At 39.8% G+C, this 17,620-nt stretch overlaps 1 protein-coding gene across 6 annotated transcripts in view; it reads right to left on the minus strand.

Moving 5' to 3' along the window:
- CSMD3 (CUB and Sushi multiple domains 3) overlaps positions 1-17,620 on the minus strand; it is a 1,342,864-nt gene that overhangs the window by 232,427 nt on the left and 1,092,817 nt on the right. For all 6 annotated transcript variants that reach the window (XM_056522623.1, XM_056522621.1, XM_056522626.1 and 3 more), the window contains 3 exons: positions 14,699-14,887; positions 8,619-8,796; positions 656-801 (listed from right to left, as the gene is read on the minus strand). In XM_056522623.1, the coding sequence (XP_056378598.1) occupies positions 656-801; positions 8,619-8,796; positions 14,699-14,887 (513 nt within the window). The remainder of the gene's footprint in view (positions 1-655; positions 802-8,618; positions 8,797-14,698; positions 14,888-17,620) is intronic.

Genomic DNA, 17,620 nt, shown 5'->3' on the forward strand with positions numbered 1-17,620 from the left:
GTGTAGTTATTTTCTGTTTGACCACAGTGCTCTCTGCTGACACCTCTGTCCGTGTCAGGAACTGTCCAAAGTAGAAGCAAATCCCCATAGCAAACCTCTCCTGCTCTGGACAGTTCCTGACATAGACAGGAGGTGTCGGATGGCCCCATCCGGGTTTTGACATCACCCAGCTGGATCCAGTGACCATATTGAACAATCGTGGTGTGAATGCACCCTTACTGATTTTAGGATTGGTTACAAACTATTGAGTTTTTATGGCTGAGGTTGATCAGATCTCATTGGCTACATTGTGTAGCTAACATTCTGCTCTGTTTATTATTTCAGACATTGCTTTGTCACAAGATGGTGGATAGGACCTTATGTGGTAGAAATGAAAATCAATTGCATAGACATGTGAAGCATAAGATCACATAAAGTCATGGGAACACAATTGGGGGGGATTTATCAAAACCTGTCCTGAGGAAAAGTTGCTGAGTTGCCCATAGCAACCAATTAGATCTTTCATTTTTTATAGGCCTTTTCAAAAATGAAAGAAGCAATCTGATTGGTTGCTATGGGCAACTCAGCAACTTTTCCTCTGAACAGGTTTTGATAAATCCCCCCCCCCCCCCCCCCCAATGTTCCTTCTAGAGATTAGAATCAGGCACATGCTCACCATGGTAGCTGAGTATGAAGAACCCACTAGTTGTGAAGTCACTATGGAACTTGATCAGAACTTGGTTTGAGGTGCTGTACACGGACTCAAGAGCTGTATTTCCACTAAACTGTCCAATCTGAGGAGACGTCTGGTCTCGACCATCCCTGTAAAACATGAGAAGTTACATTTAATGCATTCATTGCCTTTTTAACTAAATTCAGTATTGGCATTTTATTGCAGAAATCCTGACAAAAATAGCTTTAATAAGCTAAATTAAAGCACTGATGTGTCTCCTAAACACCTTTCACGATGACGATGATGCGTTGACAGATGATGGTGACAAATCATTTAAACTATTAAGAGCTCAGAGGAGCTCTTTATAATAATTGTTGAATTTTCAGAAGAATGGGTACAGACAACTATTTCAATGATACCTTAAAGAGGAACTTCATTACATAACATCTTACTCCGTATCTACAGGATAGGGGATAAGTGTTTGATCACCGTAAGTTCGACTGCTGGGACCCCACATGATCTCCTATGACATGATCTCCCCCATGTTCTGAACATTTGTGTTCAGAATATTGACTCCTTTCTTGCTAGGAGTGTCCGTGGTCAACACACCCTCTCCATGCATCTGTATGGGAGATCTGGAGATAGAGCGTGTATTCTGAGCTCTCTCATACAGAAACATAAAGGGGGTGTGCTGAGCTCCAAGCAGTCAGCCCCCACTGTGACTTTACTGGCCATATACAATCGTAACAAATAGATTATTTTTTTTTATTATTATTTAAAAATTATTTAAAGAGGTATTCTGGCCAAAGACATCTTATCCCCTATCCAAAGGATAGGGGATTATATGTCTGATTGTGGGTGGGTCTGCCAATGGGACCCCCCACAATCTCTGTTTAGCACCCACATTCTATGCTGGGCTGCAGCTTCAGTAGACGATAGGAAATAAGATGTATTGGTCTGGAATACCACTTTAATTTAAGTTTTCGAACATTCAGATCCATCCGAAGATACGAAAAAAAAAAATCATATATAGGGACAAAGCAAATAATCCAAATAGACAATAGGAATAAGAAGAAGGAAATGACAAACATTTGAATCATGCAGGAGACTAAAATAACAAAAACTGTCTAATAACTAATACATTCCAACATTTTTGTTACATTTCTGCTAAGCATAATGAAACACACATGTGACTCGCCCCACCACTTTGGTCTTTGGGGTTGCATGGGATGAGTTGTGCATGTGCTTTGCCACTTCATTAATTGTCTATGGAGCTAAAGTCAAAAAAAGAGACCCCCTTATTAAGATTGCATGGGGTCCCAGTGATCAAATTTTAATGCAGTATTTTTGATGGTGCATGTGCAGCATTCGAGATGCCCCATGGAGGGAGACACACCATCTGTACTGGGTAACGTGACTCTGTAAGTTATTTTAGCACAGTTCCTGGATTACAGTCTTTGTAAGTCCGTAGGACAGTGTCTTTGGCTGTCTGTGCATGTTGGGAGTTGTAGTTTTGAAACCACTGGATGCACCTTGGTTGGGGAACACTGTCCTACAGACTGACAATGACTGTGATCGATTTTATCTCTTATCTAATTTTATCATTCATTTTGAGGTTTAGTGTTCCATTAAAGGGGTACTCCAGTGGAAAACATTTTTTTAATCAACTGGATCCAGAAAGTTAAACAGATTTGTAAATTACTTCTATAAAATTTGTTTAATACTTCCAGTACTTATCAGATGCTGTATGCCTGACCACAGTGCTCTCTGCTGACATCTCTGTCCATATCAGGAACTGTCAAGAGCAGGAGAGGTTTGCTAGGGGGATTTGCTTGTACTCTGGGCAGTTTATGACATGGACAGAGGTGTCAGCAGAGAGCACTGTGGTCAGACAGAAAATAAATTCAAAAAGAAAACAACTTCCACTGAAGCATACAGCAGCTGATAAGTACTGGAGGGATTAAGATTTTTAAATAGAAGTAATTTATAAATCTGTTTAACTTTTTGGCACTAGTTGATAAAGAAAAAGGTTTCCACTGGAGTAGCCCTTTAAATATCCCATGTTGCATATGTAGAAAATCCGGTATAATTACATGGAAAAAAAAAAGTTGAAAAAATGTTTGCGTAATAATGCTGAAACGAGGAGTCATTTTTATTGCTTTCTGACACATATTTTAAGCTAGATCGTGGAAGGGAATTTAATATTATCTATAAATTTTAATTTCCTTGCCGTACACTTTTTACTTATATTTTAGTTGTAAAACTTCTGAAATGCCACAGTGTCACACAGTTCAGTTACGGCGGCCATATCTGATATGCAAACAGTCAACTACGCTTAATTCAGACTGCTTAAAATAAATGTCACATTCATTGGGAGAGGGCATTCGTAATTTTTCCAAAAGTAGCAGAAAACCTTTTTTTTTTATCACCGCAATATGGCTGGGAAATCCTCAAATCAAAGATAATTTATAGCTTTATAATGGAGCCTTTCCTATCTCTCTCCTGCCCTTTCCCCCAATATCTAATGTTAAGGGAGCAGTATATCGGTATGGCTAGATTATTTACTTTTTTTTGGGGGGGGGGGAATGGGACTTTTACATTGTTACCCTAACAATAAGCTGATTGTGGACCCTATGTGATCTGCAATACTTTTTAGAGGGGACCTAACTCCTTAAGGACAGAGCCCATTTTGGCCTTGAGGATACTTTAGGAATCTGAAAGCTTAATGACAGACATCAGCGGAAACTCTGATGTCCGACATTATCTATAAGGTCCCGGCTGCTGATCACAGTTCCATTCACCATGCCAGGAGATACAGTGATCATGAAACCCTGCGACTTACCTGTACATTGCTGTGCGCTAAGTACATACTGGATGCCCCGAGCCTTAGCCCTAGACTAGCTATTAACTCAAAATTCCAAAGGCAACCCTTTAAATATTTAGAGATCTGAACTATATTTCATGGTAACTATAAAGAATAAAGTTGTTAATGTGTTACTTAACTTTGGATGAATTATTTATAGTGTCAGTGTCATTTAAAAAAAAAAACTTTTGACATGTCATGGAGATAAAAGTGAAAAGTTTTGATCAGTGGGGTCTGAGTGTTCCGACCCCCACTGATTGCTAGAACGAGCTGGGGGAAGTGCTCGGTTAAGCGCTTCTCTCCCATGATTGCCTACTCTACCCATCTTGCTGTAGAAACAGGGCACCATGGACTTATTATAGAATATGTCTGTTATGAGTAGGACCTGGTTCTGACTTCTGTTGTTTAGCTAACATCATGCGTAGTTGTGGAAATGCCCGGTCCTATTAGGGCGCTTGGACTTGAAGCGTATCACATCAGCTCTCTGTGTCCACACCCTCCTAAGGTGCATACAAATCTCTAGCCAACCTGTCATATCCGCACTTGCTCTTGTCTGGCTCCTGCTTTGCTATATTGTGTATATTTAACTATTGGCGATTGTCTCCTAACCATTCTCCTGTCTTCCGTATTTGTGCTGTGTTGCTCTCTCTGGTAAAGACCCGGCCTGTTGACTCCAACTTTTCATTTGTTTGTGCATTCCTAGACTGTATTTTGACTTTAGTTTTTGTCTGTAACCCTCTGCATCTCAACCTGTATTCCCTGACTTTTTTACAGTTCTATCCATTGTTTTGACTTTTGATGCCCCTGTACTCAGTACAGGGATGGTTGACCAGTTGTGAATTCGCTATTTAGGGTGGATATGCAAATAGGCAGAGAATGGAGTACTAGTTGAGCTCAGCCCTACGAGGGAGGGAGATTGGCTAAGAACTTTTTCTGGCTTATTCTAGCGATCATATGGGTATAAATACTCTTAAACATCTTACACAATGGACTTGTGCCTGGATTTAGAACGTAATTACCTTGCCTCATTTCCCAATTGTCCACTTTTTGCTGACACAACCAAATTGCTTTGATCCTGCTTTAAGAAACTGTGTTGCCAGGGCATGTACAAAGCAGCTTGAAGGGCAAAACCATGCGCGCATGAAGGCCCAATGGCCACACAATGCTACTGCAACATCATGTGAAATAATCACAAGTTATATAGGGGATTCATTTTTAATAAATGAAACTTTGAGAACATAAGGACATTTTATTAAATAAAAAATTAAGTGGTCCCTGTTGGTCTTTGTTTATTTTCCTCCAGCTATGATTAGTTGTAAATCCATGTGACTACTACAGCCAATCACTGGCTGTTATACTAACATGTATGACATGTAACCACCGAGGCTAGTGATTGGCTGCTACATTCATCAAATTGTGCAGCACATCATCACTTTAGTAGGGACTATTTCTAATTCTAATAGGGACTACCGGGGCAGTAGGGAATATAATCGGTGATGTTAGATTTTTTTTTTTTTTTGTATCATTATTTCATAGCATTTCCTGCTTCCAGTTTAATTTATTAAACCCTTTTGTATCTTTATAGCTAGGTGATAGGAAGAATAGGATAGAGATTAAAATGATAGCGAAGATAGAACGCTCATGTATCACCTTCAAAGAAGCAATGACTAACATCATGCAGACTATCTGTGAGCTGTAAGGAGAGATAAACTTGCTCCACACAGACTTATACTATCTGCTGTATCTCTAGTGTCCTAAGAGTGTGAGATGGTGTTATGGACATAAAATTGTGTTTTTACATCCATTATATCCCATTTAGCTTAGTTTCAAACACAGCCACAGTAGGTGGGGCTAAAGAACCAATTTTTCCACTTTATGTGAGGAGGGTAGGCGGACACTAAGCCAAATGGGTGGGGCATTAGGGGATTTTACTGAAAACATAGGGTCCTCTGGCTCTTTTTGAACTTCCTGCAAGAGGGGAGCATCTGCTCCTCAACACTATAGCCTGGGATGGATAAGTATATTGACTGTATAATTTATACACTAAATATTTATATCACTCGGGTAGATCCATGCTAGTTTGCTAAACATAGAGTATGTACTATTGTATTAATGCTTGTATGTATGTCTTATTTGGTTTAGCTAATTAATTATTTATTTATTAATTAAATGTCATCAACCTTGCTGGTTACCAAGTGATTGATAATTTGGTGGGATACACTGCTGGTACAAGACATTTCTGCCAAAATACCTTGTACAATTATTTCATAGTTGTACAAAACTTAATCAGTGTTTCTGGGTGCATACAAATATATTTAGGCCCTATAAATTCAGAGGACTATAACAAAGAAAGCAGATGGTAAGGGAGGGGCATGTTTTGTTGTACTCTTGTCCTAAAAAACACAATTGGTGTAGACAGCAGGATTTGCCACAATAAGTGGAGCTGCAGACAGAATTATCACCCTAGAACCACAACAAATGGAAGATTAGACAACTAAGTTGTGACATAAACATTTGTTTAGAGATAAATAACATCTTCAAAAAATAAAATGCTACAATACATATGAGAGGCGCTCCATCATAAGGTGCAGATATACAAGAAGTCAATGATAAGGGCGGTTATAGAATATTTTCATGTTTTGTAAATACATTGCCCCTTATTTACTAAGAGTGGAGTGTAGTTTTCCCAACAGGGTTTTTTTTCATGGTATTTACAATTTTTCCCTATGTTTTTTCCTATGAATAGCTCTGAGCTATGGGGTTTTTCAGAGCTCAAGTTCACCAAATTTTAAGTGGGAACATAATATTAAATATGTTGGGAATTTTTTTGCTGGCCACACCCATCCAGGTTTTTTGTAGTAGAATGGAGAGTTGATAAGATTTCTGGGAATTCTTTTTGGTCCCAAATTTTGCCACATGAAGCGTGCAACACAATTTGGGCACAAAACTCGAGAGGAAAACAGTCGAGATCACATTAGTAAATGACCACATTAACTTTAATGAGGTCAGTTATATTTATGCCTATGTTAGATGGATATCCAAGTCTTAGTTTTCATTGGTTAACACTGTTGCCTTGCAGTGCTGGGGTCTTTGGTTTAGGTGGCGACATCTGAATGGAGTTTGTATGTTCTTCCCTCCTTTGCATTGGATTTGTTGTTGCATAAAAATATACCAATAGGTTCACTAGCTTCCAATGAAATCAGTCATAGTTTGTGTATCAGGAAACTATACTGTGAGTCTCATTAAAGGAGTACTCCGGTACTAGACATCTTATCTCCTATCTACAGGATCGCAAGGGGTGCGACTGATGGGACCCCCACGATCTCTGGCCCACCACATTTATGTTCATAACACCAGCTGTGCTAGGTTTTGGAGCAGCCATGGTTGACACACCCCTCCATTCATGTCTATGGAATCTCCGATTCTCCCATAGAGATACAGTACATGGAGGGCGTGACAGCTACAGCTTCGGGCTGTGGTAGGCAGTATAACGGCATGAATCGTAGATCAGCTGCAGAATGCACAAAATGAAATGTGAATGCACCCAGAGATCTATATGAATGCCTCAAATTCATCTTATACTAGATCCTAGATAGCTACTTATACTGTATATACAGCTTACAAGACGAGCATCTCATATAAATCATTTAAGTAAATATTTTTTGCAGAATCTCAGAACTGCAGCTATGTTACACATGTTAATGATCAGGAATATAGACATATATATATATATATATATACACACACAATTTTATATTGTTACGCCGAGCGCTCCGGGTCCCCGTTCCTCCCCGGAGCGCTCGCCTCATCTTCGTTGTTGCAGCGCCCCGGTCAGATCCACTGACCGGGTGCGCTGCGGTCCCCCGTACCTGACTCGCTCTCCCTCGGTCCTGTCCCGGCGCGCGCGGCCCCGCTCCCTAGGGCGCGCGCGCGCCGGGTCTCTGCGATTTAAAGGGCCAGTGCACCAATGATGGTGCCTGGCCCAATCTTCCCAATTAGCTAATTGGCTCCCACCTGTGCACTTCCCTATATCTAGTCTCCTCCCTTGCACTCCCTTGCCGGATCTTGTTGCCTTGTGCCTAGTGAAAGCGTTTCCTTGTCTGTTCCTAGTCCGTGTTCCTGACCTCCTGCCGTTGCCCCTGACTACGATCCTTGCCGCCTGCCCCCGACCTTCTGCTACGTCCGACCTTGCTTCTGCCTACTCCCTTGTACCGCGCCTATCTTCAGCATCTTCAGCAGCCAGAGAGGTGAGCCGTTGCTAGTGGATACGACCTGGTCACTACCGCCGCAGCAAGACCATCCCGCTTTGCGGCGGGCTCTGGTGAAAACCTGTAGTGGCTTAGAACCGGTCCACTAGCGCGGTCCTCGCTATCCCTCTCTGGCACAGAGGATCCACTACCTGCCAGCCGGCATCGTGACATATATATATAGAAAATAGAAAAGAAGTTGCAGCACAGCTCTGCTCAACATCAAAAAAGGTGCCAGCGTCCAAACCTGATCAGGGTTTCTCATAGACAAAAATTCCAATGGCCCAGCACTCCAGTAAAAAAGGTGCATTTATTGACACATGTCTCAGTACAGCAACGTTTCTGCTCCTATATTCTTTTTGCAGAATCTCAGAACTGCAGCTATGTTACATATGTTAATGTTCAGTAATATAGACATATATATATATATATATATATATATATTTTTTTTTTTTTGCCAGTCTTACTAAATGAGGAGTAAATATCTGATAGCAGAAAACAATGACTTGCATTAAAATACACAGCAAGTCCTAAATTGGCATTACAGCAATGGGACATATACTACTTCATAATTAGGCAGATTTGCCATTCAGTAGTCTGAAAAACTTGTGTGACCACTGTGCATGGTGTAATGACAACCATAATTTTGCATCTATGAAAGACTCTGGATCCTATCAACATAAACAACTCTATGACTCAATACTTCCTGCTTGAGCTCATGAAAGTAACACTGGAGAATATACACTTTTCTATAATTCATTGCAATATCACAACAGATAAAGATTTACAAGAAGAACGGGAAATCTTTTAAGCAATCCCTTTAATAAATCCTAAAATAAGAAATCGATCTGCTTACCACACGGTGATGAAGTCATAAATGGGTTCTGTCTGAAGGACGGTGAAATTGATGTATATTCCATTTCCTGGAGGAACCTTGACCAGCCACAGGCAGTCTTGAAAGTTTGGGTACTCATCTGGATATCCAGGAGAGTAAATAGTACCATTCATTGCCGTTATATTTCCTCCACAGAGAGCTGCAAAAGAGTGGAACAAATAGGGACGGTAAGGAGCCGCTGTAAATACTTAAGTCTGAGGAACTTCATGAGAGACGCGCTGAAGAGCCTGTCAAGTATATATACTTGAGTCATCCAAGCCGCTAAGCTGCTGGCAAAAAAGTACTACAGTTATGGAAATTGAGTTTTTGTGTTAACCCGAGGAAATGAAATGACAGGTTACGAGGAACCCAACTAACTGAAATGAGATGTTCAAAAAAATGAAATTAATACCTAATATGAGCTGAGATTCTGGTGTCTTATTTCAGCAGCTTGTATTAAAAACTAGTGAAATAGATGCACTGAGGCTTTGTGAAGATTTTACCTTGACGCTCGGACATTTGCTCTGCAGAACTTTCCTTATTAAAGAGGTACTCAGCCCCTGTATTACCCAGGGGTACTGAGAGTGGTGAGTGGGGGCAACCCAGCGGAGCTTATAGATGGCTGCTCACCTGATGGTAGTAGTAATTGCGCATGTAACCCACAATGGAGTGTAAATGTTCGAGCCTCTGCTGAGCCAAAGGGTTGCAGGAGAAGACTGAGTCGTCCTGAAGTGGATAATGGAAGAAGGCAGGAAAAGGATCCTTGAAGTAGGCGCTGCTAGCTCTGGTATGAAGGATGAAGCGAAGCCAGAGATTCTGGAAAAGTCCTCAGCAGGACATTTTATTGTGCAGAAATAAAAAACGGATAGGATGACGCATTTCGGGAGGATCCCTCCCTTCCTCAGATCAGGATCCTCCCGAAACGCGTCATTCTATCCGTTTTTTTTCTTTTTGCACAATAAAATGTCCTGCTGAGGACTTTTCCCAGAATCTCTGGCTTAGCTTCATCCTTCATACCAGAGCTAGCAGCGCCCACTTCAAGGGTCCTTTTCCTGCCTTCTTTCATCATCTCATAGACTTGCTTTGAGGGGGTGTTTTGTGACATAACTAGGGGCGTGGTCGTGATGTCACAGCCCCCGTTGCCGGCTCCAAGCATTCGGAACAAAATTTTCCGAACGCTGGTGCAGCAGAGTACCCCTTTAATTCACAATGAATTAGTTAAATCCATGTTACAATGGAATGGCAGCCCGGTCATTGTTTCTAAAAGTTAACATAGCTAATCCCTTAACTTACAGTGGCCTCAGGATACAATATTTTCAACATACAATGTTATTTTCTGGACCTTCGTAACTTGTAACATTGTAAACCAGACTCACCATACAATGCTATGGACAGTTCAGATATGCGAAACGTGTCAATGGCTGTAAAAACTGACCAATCAAAATGGGAAAACCCCAGTATTACTAAAGTGCATGCACTGACTGGCTGTCTGGTAGCGCTCCCCTACAGTACAGGGAGGTACTACATGTTCTTTACTACTCTTTACCTGTGTCAGGGTTACCTGCTCCTTTGGACACTGTCCTCTACATAGACACAGTGATTACAGCTCCCACCAGATCTTACTTTTATATGTAAGGACTTACTTTATCTGTATTATTTATCTATGTATTTTCCTTTCATCCTCACTTTTACCTATTTTTGGATGATATTTTGTGGCTTCAGAACAAATTACTAGGTGTCTATAGAGTTATGGTCTCACCATACAATGGTTGTCCTGGAACCAACTAATATTGTAATTTGAAGGACCACTGTATTACAATCCAAAAAAACAACTACCAATGTGTACAGCTCACAACTAAAAGGTCCAAGGTTTGAGTGTTTAAAATACAGATCCCCACCGGCCAACTTAAAATAGAATAATATAAAATATTAACCACACCTCAAAGACCTCACCATACAATATGATGCAAAATGGTAAATTGGAGACAGAATATACTTTAAAAAATGCTAATGTTTTATTAACAGAACAATTAAAAATAAACAGATATAGTATGCACACAATATATTAAAAAGCACCAGTTTAACGTCCTACCACTGGGCCCTAGTGGTGGATGCTATTTAGTATGTATGGTATATTGTAATGGCACGAAAGTGTTAAATAATGGACTTGCTTCGGAGATATTAAATCCAGTAGCTGATGGTTCTAATGGTATATGTCCGTTTCCAGATAAATCAGTCCAGATCTAGGTGAACATAAACATAAACTCTTATGACTCAGTCCCACCAGAGGAGTCCCACTGGTTCCGTGATGTGATGGACCTAATCACACTCACCAGTGTATTGTAGCTGGTCCTGTACTGCGACAGATCTGGTGTACTAGCCGCAAAGAATCTTACTTGTCACAGGGAGAACTTCACAAAGGCAGTCGGTATTAGATGTCAGCGATGTCTTTGACAGATCTCGGCAGGTTAAGGTTCCGGCAGTGGTGACAGGCTGAGACTCCGGCGGGAGCAGCAGATGCAGGCAGGCTGAAGCTCTGGGAGCACGGTGATGTTCGCGGTCTCACTAGTGGCGGGTGACGTCAGAAGGCAAAGCAAGCTCTGACTGCAGGTAAGTCCTGGATAGTCTAAATAAGTGCCAATGGTGCTGTATTCACATGGGTAAACTCTAGACACGTTCAGGGTACTTAACATGATCGCACAACCTCTTCCTCAGTAGGTCAAAGATAGAAGTGTGTGAGATAAAACGGGATACGGTCCTATTTAAGTAGCCGATCCACATTTGTTTCTCATTAAATTGCAACAAGCGAAACCTGTGATATGGACTACAAAGAGATGGATTTTCCTAACATATAAACATAGATGATGTTCAGACCTAGTTCACACTGATACATCTATGAGAACAAACAACTGACACCATATAAGGTGCAACAATGCAAAGTATATACTTATATGAAATATAGGACATATATTAGAGATGTCACTAAATCATAATAGGGAAACAAAATACAATAATAATCATAATATGAAAGAAATAGATAATTATAACAATAAAACAAGATGGACATGAAGAGTAAAAATAGAAAAAGAAGAAAATAATAAAAAAAAATTAAATTAAATCAAAAATAAGAATGATTGTAAAAATCAATAAAAAATCAATAAAAATTAAATAAAATGAAATAAAATAAAAAAATGTATCAAATAAAATAAATAAAAATGAAAATAATAATAAAATAAAATAAATGGAAATAAAAACAATGATAATATTCCTAATAATAAAAATAAAATTAATCCTGATGATAGTCTCCTAAGGGCTAAAGAAATATCTATAATCAGAAATATCTATGATCAGGATTAATTTTATTTTTATTAATAGGATTATTGTTATTATTTTAATTTCCATGTATTTTTTATTTTATTTTCATTTTTATTAATTTTCATATTCATTTTTATTTTATATATATTTTTTTCATTTTATTTTATTTTATTTTTCATGTTTTATTTATATTTATATTACATTTTTACAATCATTCTTATTTTTATTCTTAATTATTTTCTTTGTTTTTTTATTTTTACTCTTCATGTCTATTTTGTTTTATTGTTATAGTTATCTATTTCTTTCATATTTTGGTTTTTATTGTATTTTATTTCGCTGTTATTATCTCTAATATATGTCCTATATTTTATATAAGTATATACCTTGCATTGTTATATGATGTCAGTTGTTTGTTCTCATAGATATATCAGTGTGAACTAGGTCTGAATATCATCTATGTTTATATGTTAGGAAAATCCATCTCTTTGTAGTCCATTTCACAGGTTTCGTTTGTTGCAATTTAATGGGAAACAAATGTGGATCGGCTACTTAAATAGGACCGTATCCCGCTTCATCTCACACACTTCTATCTTTGACCTACTGAGGAAGGGGTCGCACGATCATGATAAGTACTCTGAAATACGTCTAGGGTTTACCATGTGAATACAGCACCATTGACACTTATTTGGACTATCTAGGACTTACCTGCACTCGGAGCTTGCTTTGCCTTCTGACGTCACTAGCCACTAGTGAGACCGTGAACATCACCGTGCTCCCAGAGCTTCAGCCTGCCTGCATCTGCTGCTCCCGCCGGAGTCTCAGCCTGTCACCACTGCCAGAACCTTAACCTGCCGAGATCTGTCAAAGACATCGCTGACATCTAATACCGGCTGCCTTTGTGAAGTTCTCCCTGTGACAAGTAAGATTCTTTGCGGCTAGTACACCAGGTCTGTCGCAGTACGGGACCAGCTACAATACACTGGTGAATGTGATTAGGTCCATCGCAGCACGGAACCAGCGGGACTCCTCTGGTGGGACTGAATCATAAGAGTTTATGTTCACCTAGATCTGGACAGAATCTGAAAATGGAAATATACCATTAGAACCATCAGCTACTGGATTTAATATCTCCGGAGAAAGTCCATTATTTAACACTTTCAGTGCCGTTACAATATACCATACATACTATATAGCATCCACCTCTAGGGCCCAGTGGTAGGAAATTAAACTGGTGCACATTAATATATTGTGTGCATACTATATCTATTTATTTTATAGTGTTCTGTTAATAAAACATTTGCATTTTTTAAAGTCTATTCTGTCTCCAATTTATCATTATGCACCATATTTTATGGTGAGGTCTTAGAGGTGTATTACAATCCCCCTGTTAGTGTACCCATACACACTGCCTGCTGAAATCATAGGAATTTGTTGGTTTAGCAAAGAACACTCAGGTGCCATTTAATATAAGCAAAAATATTTGTGCTACCTCTTTGTGTCTGTTTGTACATCAGCATGGAGAAAGCAAAGGGCTAAAGTAACTCAAGTCTACTATTGTACACCCTATTGAAAGTAGGACTTCAATAAAGACAAAACAAATTCCTCGTACATGAGGAGTAGCAATATTTTGGGATATAGTATAATTTGCATGTGGTATAATTCACCCAGATCATTCAGGCTTCATTTCTAAACTTCAGACCCTTAGATAGTGTGTGTGTGTGTATATGTCATGTATCACCTAATTCTGTGTGTATATGTCTGTTAGTGTTGAAATTGTACACATGTAAAGTGCATGTGTGTATCTGTGTAATGTGTATGTATTACTGTGTTCACTGTATGGGGGACTATATGTGTGTATGGGGGGCTCTCTTCAGGAGACTGGAGAAGCTAGGTGACACAGTGCAGGACTCACAGTACTTCCCCAGCTTTATGTGTACTGACTGTCACCCAGCTTTCCCAGACTTCTGAAAGGAATATCTGTCTGGTGAAGCAGCCACATTGGAGAGAAAACACGTAGTAAAGTACCAGATGTCACACTAGTATTCTTATTTCCTCAGCTTTATATAACTCCTGAATGGCAGAATACTAGTGGGACATCTGTTACTTCATCTCTCCAATATGGCTGCATATGGGGCATTATTACTCAACTGGGGGCATTACCTACCTGGGGGACACTACCTTCCTGAATGACCTATATGGGGGAACTATCTACTGGGGTCACTGTATACTGGGGGCATTACCTACCTGAGGGAATGACCTACCAGGGACCACTATCTACAAGGGCCAATATATACTGGGGGGGCACTACTCAGCTGGGGGGGGGGGGGGGCACTACCCACTGGAGGCATTTCCTGCTACCTGCCTACTAGGGGCACTATCTACTGGGGGCATTACCTACTATCTATCTACAGGGGGCACTACCTACTGGGGGCATTACCTACCACCTACCAGGGGCATAACTTACTAAGTACCTAATGGGGGCATTAACACTAATAGGGGAAGGGAAATTACCTACCCACCACCACCCAATCTCCCTACCCTTTCCCCAACACACTAACCTACTCCCTAGGACACCAAGGAGGAGCATTATTGAGGGCACTGAGAGTAGGGAATCGGCGGGGCGGTGATGGGGGGGCCCAGGCCTGAAGCTTTGTAAGGGGCCCCGAAATTTCTGATGGCAGCAATGCTGTTTACAATCACATGATCTTTCTGTTTAAACATAGTGAAAAATAAACAAAAATATTTACCATCACAACGAGGAATCGGATGATTCCAGTTACGACTCACTCCATGCAGACATGTGAGAGCAGATTCTCCGATCAATGAATAACCGGGGTAACACTCAAAAGATATGGTGTGTCCCACAGTGAAATCATTCCCAATTACAAATCCATTCCGAAAGGGCCGCGGGTCAGGACAGCTCTGCAGCTGGTATGCTAGAAATAGAAACAGAACACGCTTTAGAACACATTTATTATGTTGTAATATACAGTTCCAGGCACTTTACTGTTTATGTTGTAAATTATATTACACTCCAAACAGATACTAGTGGTTTTCTTATGCATAATTTTGCAACGCAAGATGCACCACTTTCTATTGACTGCAGGGGGCAGTGTTGCTATGGTGACAGAAAGGCTATTAGTCTCTAATTGTTACTTTAAAAACATAAAGAATGGTAAAACCAGAATACTATACAAAGACCACTAGAATTATAATTATTTTCCAGATTTATTCCCATATATTTTAAAAGGGATCAGCAATAATGGATGGATAGCAAACAACAGTCAGACAATGAATAGTGTAACAAAATGTATCTACTGTGGAAAGTTCACACAATGGCCCAGATTTATTAATCTGGCAAAAAAAATTCTGATTTGCCTATAGCATCCAATCACTGTTCAGCATTCATATCACAGGTGCACTTTGAGAAATTAAATGAGTGATTGGTTGCTATGGGCAATTTAGACAGTTTTTGTCTTAGATTGATCAGTAAAGATCAGTTCAAAGAGTTGCAGTTACCGAGGCAACCCTATGATGCCCAGCAAGTTTTATGTCTGATTCCTGTTCATCAGAAGAGGGCTCGTGCATGGAACTCGCTGGGCGTCGTAAGGTTGCCTCGGCAATTGTACTGCATAGTGTGAACTGTGTCTCTCTGCACTGATCTTTGCAGAATGGGTGGGAGACAAACGGTAGACTGACACTTTAAAGGGGTATTCCATTTAAAAAAAAATCCCTTGGAAACAAAGGATAAGTGTCTGATCAAGAACCAGGGGATTTTGGACCCCCGTGATCAGTCACTTATTTCCTAAAAACATTATACAATATGGGGTCATTATACAATATGGGGTCCTTTTCTTTTGCCTGTGTGGTGTGCCACTGTGAATCCCACGCAGCTGGTTGGCTAATGTGGTTTTGTCAGTCTACCTGGGGCGGCTGCCTGCGCCTGGTCTCGACTGGAGTGGTGGCTGTGCAAAACTTAAATGAAAGGGCCTACGAAACAGAAGCCACCAGAAGTGGATGTTTTGTGGTATGTTGGCGACTTCACATATATATAGGCTGATTTGAACCTTAATAACTGAATATACTGTATATATATATATATATATATATATATATATATATATATATATATATAACATCTACATGAGATAGCAATGTACAGCCAAAAATTTTAATTTCAAATATTGTATTTTCAAATTGTCTTTTAACCAGAAAATATTAAACATGCACTCATTCTGGAGAACTCAACATATCTGTGAACAGCATGGATTGTCAATGGGAGAAGTGTAACCCCTCATTTTTTCTGTGGTGGTGCTGCAGGAGAATGGAACACTTGCTACCAAAGTTGACCGCTGATCACAGGCTTTAGTAATGTTGCACTCTTCTCTAATTCTTGCAGGACTAGTTTAAAAAAAAATACTAATTTTAAAGCAGAGAGTGCTTTATAATAGTACAGCCTTACGGAACTACAATATGACGGGTCACACTAAAATGTAGCAGCGTAAATTATACCAAAGAGGGGAAATCGAAGCGTGGTTTATTGATTTGTACTTGCCTTGCTAACATGACTTCTTCAATACTTGTATCTACAGGCATAAAGTGTTAATACACAAAATATCTCAGCTGGAGCACACCATGACTTCTGGATATTTGCATAAAAATTTCACAGCTTGAATATCAGGGATGTTTTACTAAAGACACAATTTGCATATTAATAAGTTGAAACATTATCTCCTAGTTCTTTATAATACTGGAAAATAATTAAGAAAACTTTGGTTTTAAACTGCAGATTTAGAAAGTTGTTCAAAATAAAGTTTCTTACTTATTCCCATCACCCAGAATACACTGGGGCTCAAGACACTCATCCAGTCAGTCTGTAGACTCACAATGTTATTCTATATAAATAACTAGCTAAGTACCCAGTGTTGCCCGGTTTTTCCTACCTAATCCTTGTGGGGGAGGAAAAGCAACAAAGGAGAATACTTTTGTCTTCATATCCCATTCTCAAATCCGGACCTCATATCCCAACCCGAAACCCCCTCCTCATATTTGCAAGGATAGAATGAACAGGAAAGGTGGTGGAGTCTGTCTGTATGTTAGAAGTGGTATGAAAGTCAGTGTGAACGATGCCATAGTGTGTAATGATTCTGAGGATGTGGAATCACTGTGGGTAGAATTACAAAAGGAGGGAAATACTGGAAAAATAATATTTGGTGTAATCTACAGACCCCCTAATATCACTGAGGAAATGGAAGGTCGGCTGTATAAACAAATAGAGAGGGCTGCCCGGGCCGGTACAGTGGTAATAATGGGAGATTTTAACTATCCAGACATAGATTGGGGTCGGGGGTTGGCTAAAACTTCAAAGGGGCGACAATTCCTAAATTTATTGCAGGATAATTTTATGGGCCAGCTTGTGGAGGATCCAAAAAGAAGTGATGCCTTGTTGGATCTGATCATTTCCAACTACGCAGAGCTGGTTGGTAATGTAACTGTGCGGGAAAACCTTGGTAATAGCGACCACAATATAGTTACTTTTGATTTACAATGTAGAAAACAAAGACAGACGGGGAAGGCAAAAACATATAACTTTAAAAAGGCAAATATCCCTGGGCTGAGAGCTGCACTACAGGACATAGACTGGGGGGAGGTGTTCTCAAATACTGATA

Source organism: Hyla sarda, chromosome 5 (genome assembly GCF_029499605.1).
Source record: "Hyla sarda isolate aHylSar1 chromosome 5, aHylSar1.hap1, whole genome shotgun sequence".
NCBI classification, from domain to species: domain Eukaryota; kingdom Metazoa; phylum Chordata; class Amphibia; order Anura; family Hylidae; genus Hyla; species Hyla sarda.